Source organism: Ambystoma mexicanum, chromosome 10, assembly GCF_040938575.1.
Source record: "Ambystoma mexicanum isolate Mex_15411 chromosome 10, UKY_AmexF1_1, whole genome shotgun sequence".
Taxonomy (NCBI): domain Eukaryota; kingdom Metazoa; phylum Chordata; class Amphibia; order Caudata; family Ambystomatidae; genus Ambystoma; species Ambystoma mexicanum.
This window is the reverse complement of record NC_090932.1, coordinates 970,838,311-970,840,618: the sequence shown is the minus strand read 5'-3', so window position 1 is coordinate 970,840,618 and position 2,308 is coordinate 970,838,311. Positions and strand designations below refer to the sequence as shown.

At 43.7% G+C, this 2,308-nt stretch overlaps 1 protein-coding gene across 1 annotated transcript; it reads right to left on the bottom strand.

Annotated features, from left to right (window-relative positions):
- Positions 1-499: 499 nt before the first annotated feature.
- On the bottom strand, positions 500-2,068 carry LOC138492954 (uncharacterized). The gene has a single exon (XM_069620236.1). The coding sequence runs from the start codon at positions 2,066-2,068 to the stop codon at positions 500-502; it is 1,569 nt and encodes a 522-aa protein (XP_069476337.1).
- Positions 2,069-2,308: the final 240 nt, after the last annotated feature.

Below are 2,308 nucleotides of genomic sequence, written 5' to 3'. Positions count from 1 at the left end.
TTATAATGTGGTATGTGTTGTAGGTGGTGCGTACCTCATCCACAGTGGATTCAATTAAGGCCAAAAAGTTTTTTTCATCAATTGCCGCGGGATTCCAGTAGACGTTTAGTATTGCCACCGGGATCGTCTGGTGGAGTGCTTCCATGTTAGGAGGGAGTTCCCATGTTAGCAGTAATGCCTGCAGTGAATAGTTTGAGACGATAATGGCTGTTATTGCCAGGCCACTGTTGATTCGGCATGCAGTTATGAGGCCTAAGGATGGTCGGCCAAGTGATCGTTTTGACGCTGGTGCCAAACGAAGGTCAAAGCCATCGAGTGATGGAGTTTTGGTCAACCAGGTTTCCTGGAGGCACCACAGATCTGCTGATCCTAGGTTGACGTTGCTAGGTGAGGTGAGGTGTTTGAATCCTCTGGTGTTCCATGATTGTAGTTTCAAGTCACGGGGGAGTCTTTCTTGAGTAGTTGTTGGTTCTTGTAGGCTGGATCTGTCTATGAGTTGCTATTTCGATCGATGCGTTGCCAGTGCTTTTGGGAGCCAAGCCCAGAAGCTAGATGAAGTCGAATTTTTGGTTTTTGGTGTAGAGGGCAAGTTTTGTGGTAAGTGGATGGTTTTGGTAAGGTTCTTGTGTTGGTCGTGTCGTTCCTTTCGGAAGGCTATTTTCGCTTTTTGGTTGTCTTTAGTAGCAGCGTCTGATATGGATGGAGTTCGGGCAGTTTGAGATGGAGGTTGAGGCTGAGTTGGTGGTAGCTTATCTGAGTTTTGTTGAGTGGTCGTAGTGGTGTTTCGGTATGAAGGTCTCCGTTCATGTGCGCTACCATTTATGTTATGTTTGGGTCTTGGATCATAGGCGTTTTCGCTGTTACGTGATTTCTTCGCTGAGGGTATTGTGTGTTTGGAGTTTGGGTTCTCGTAGTTGCTTTGTTGTAGAGAGAGATGATATCCCAAACTGCGGAAGTCCCTTTCTCGGTCTAGCAGTTTGTTTTTGATTCTTCTCGAGATGATGTGAAGGTAGCATGTAGCTCTTCTGTGATAGTGACTTGGTTCAACAATTCTTAGATCGTCTGACGTTATTTGGGACAATTTTGGAACAAGATGTATCAGCGTCAAGACTCCTCTTCTGTTTAGTGTGACTTCATCTCTGTTGTCTTTCGTTTGTTCAACTTTCAGGATCCACTTTTCAGTCTGACGTTCGGAGTGGTTGGAATTATATTGTGTGTTTGTTTTGGAGTTTTGTTGTTGAGTTGAATAGACAGCATTTTGTTTTTGACTATTGCTTCGTTCTCGATTTCTTCGCGATGATTTGGGCAAATATTTTGGGGCAGACGATCGGTCGGGTTCGTTTCGTTTTTTTGGCTGGGTGTTATCTTTTTCAGCACGTGTTTTTTCTTTTTTTTGATCGACCTTCGTGCTGACGAATCTTAGGTGCGTATTCGTTTTGTTTGAATTTGTTATTTGTTTGATTTCTGCCGACCGTTCTATCTTTTGTCGACGTTCTTCTAGGGTTAGGAAGGTCAGTGGGCTTTCTTGTTCTTCACGATTGTTGTTGATCCTGGGAGTATTATTTTCCTTGTTCGGTTTGGAAGGGTTGATATTTTCTTCTTGTTGGTGAGGTGTATTGCTCGTATCGAGTGTTGGATCTAGGTGTTCTGAAAGATTCATTAGGTCTGAGTTTTGTAGGAAGTCGTCAGTTGTTGTCGGTGAGCCCCTAGTAAGTTGAGTAGTAAGAGAAGGTTGAGAGCTCAGTGAGTTGTTCGATTGGTGGGATGCGTTTTTTTGGGAAGACTGCTGCCTCCTGGGTGGTGTGCCGGGGTTGGATCTTTGATTAGTGATCTTTTTTGTTGGAAGAGGCTTTTTGTTAGTAGCGTCTGAGGCTGTAGGGTTATTTGAGTTTTTGGATCTGGTTGCGTCAAAGATTGAATAGGGTTGCTCCATTTGGTCTTTGGCCGCTTTGCTTCTGTTTTCTTCGTAGTCGATAACTAGGACGATGTTGGTGATAGATCCGTTTGTGGAAATGGGGGGATGTTGTAGCGTTTTTTTGGAGATCGGATTTGTTTGATTAGCTGCCATATTTTTGTGTAAGTTTTCAGCTGTGAGATCAATAGGTAAGGCAGGTGTTTTAATTTGATTTGCTGTTGTATCTGGTGTTGATCGTTTTTCTAGGAGATTCAGAGTCGATTCTATTGTCTGTACACGTGCGTTGATTTCTGCCAGGTTTGTCCAGGGAGTATTCTTTATGTCTTTTTGAGCTGTGACGTGACCTTAGAGGAAGGTGAGTTTCGTGTGGATCATGGCTTGAAGTACTGTTTG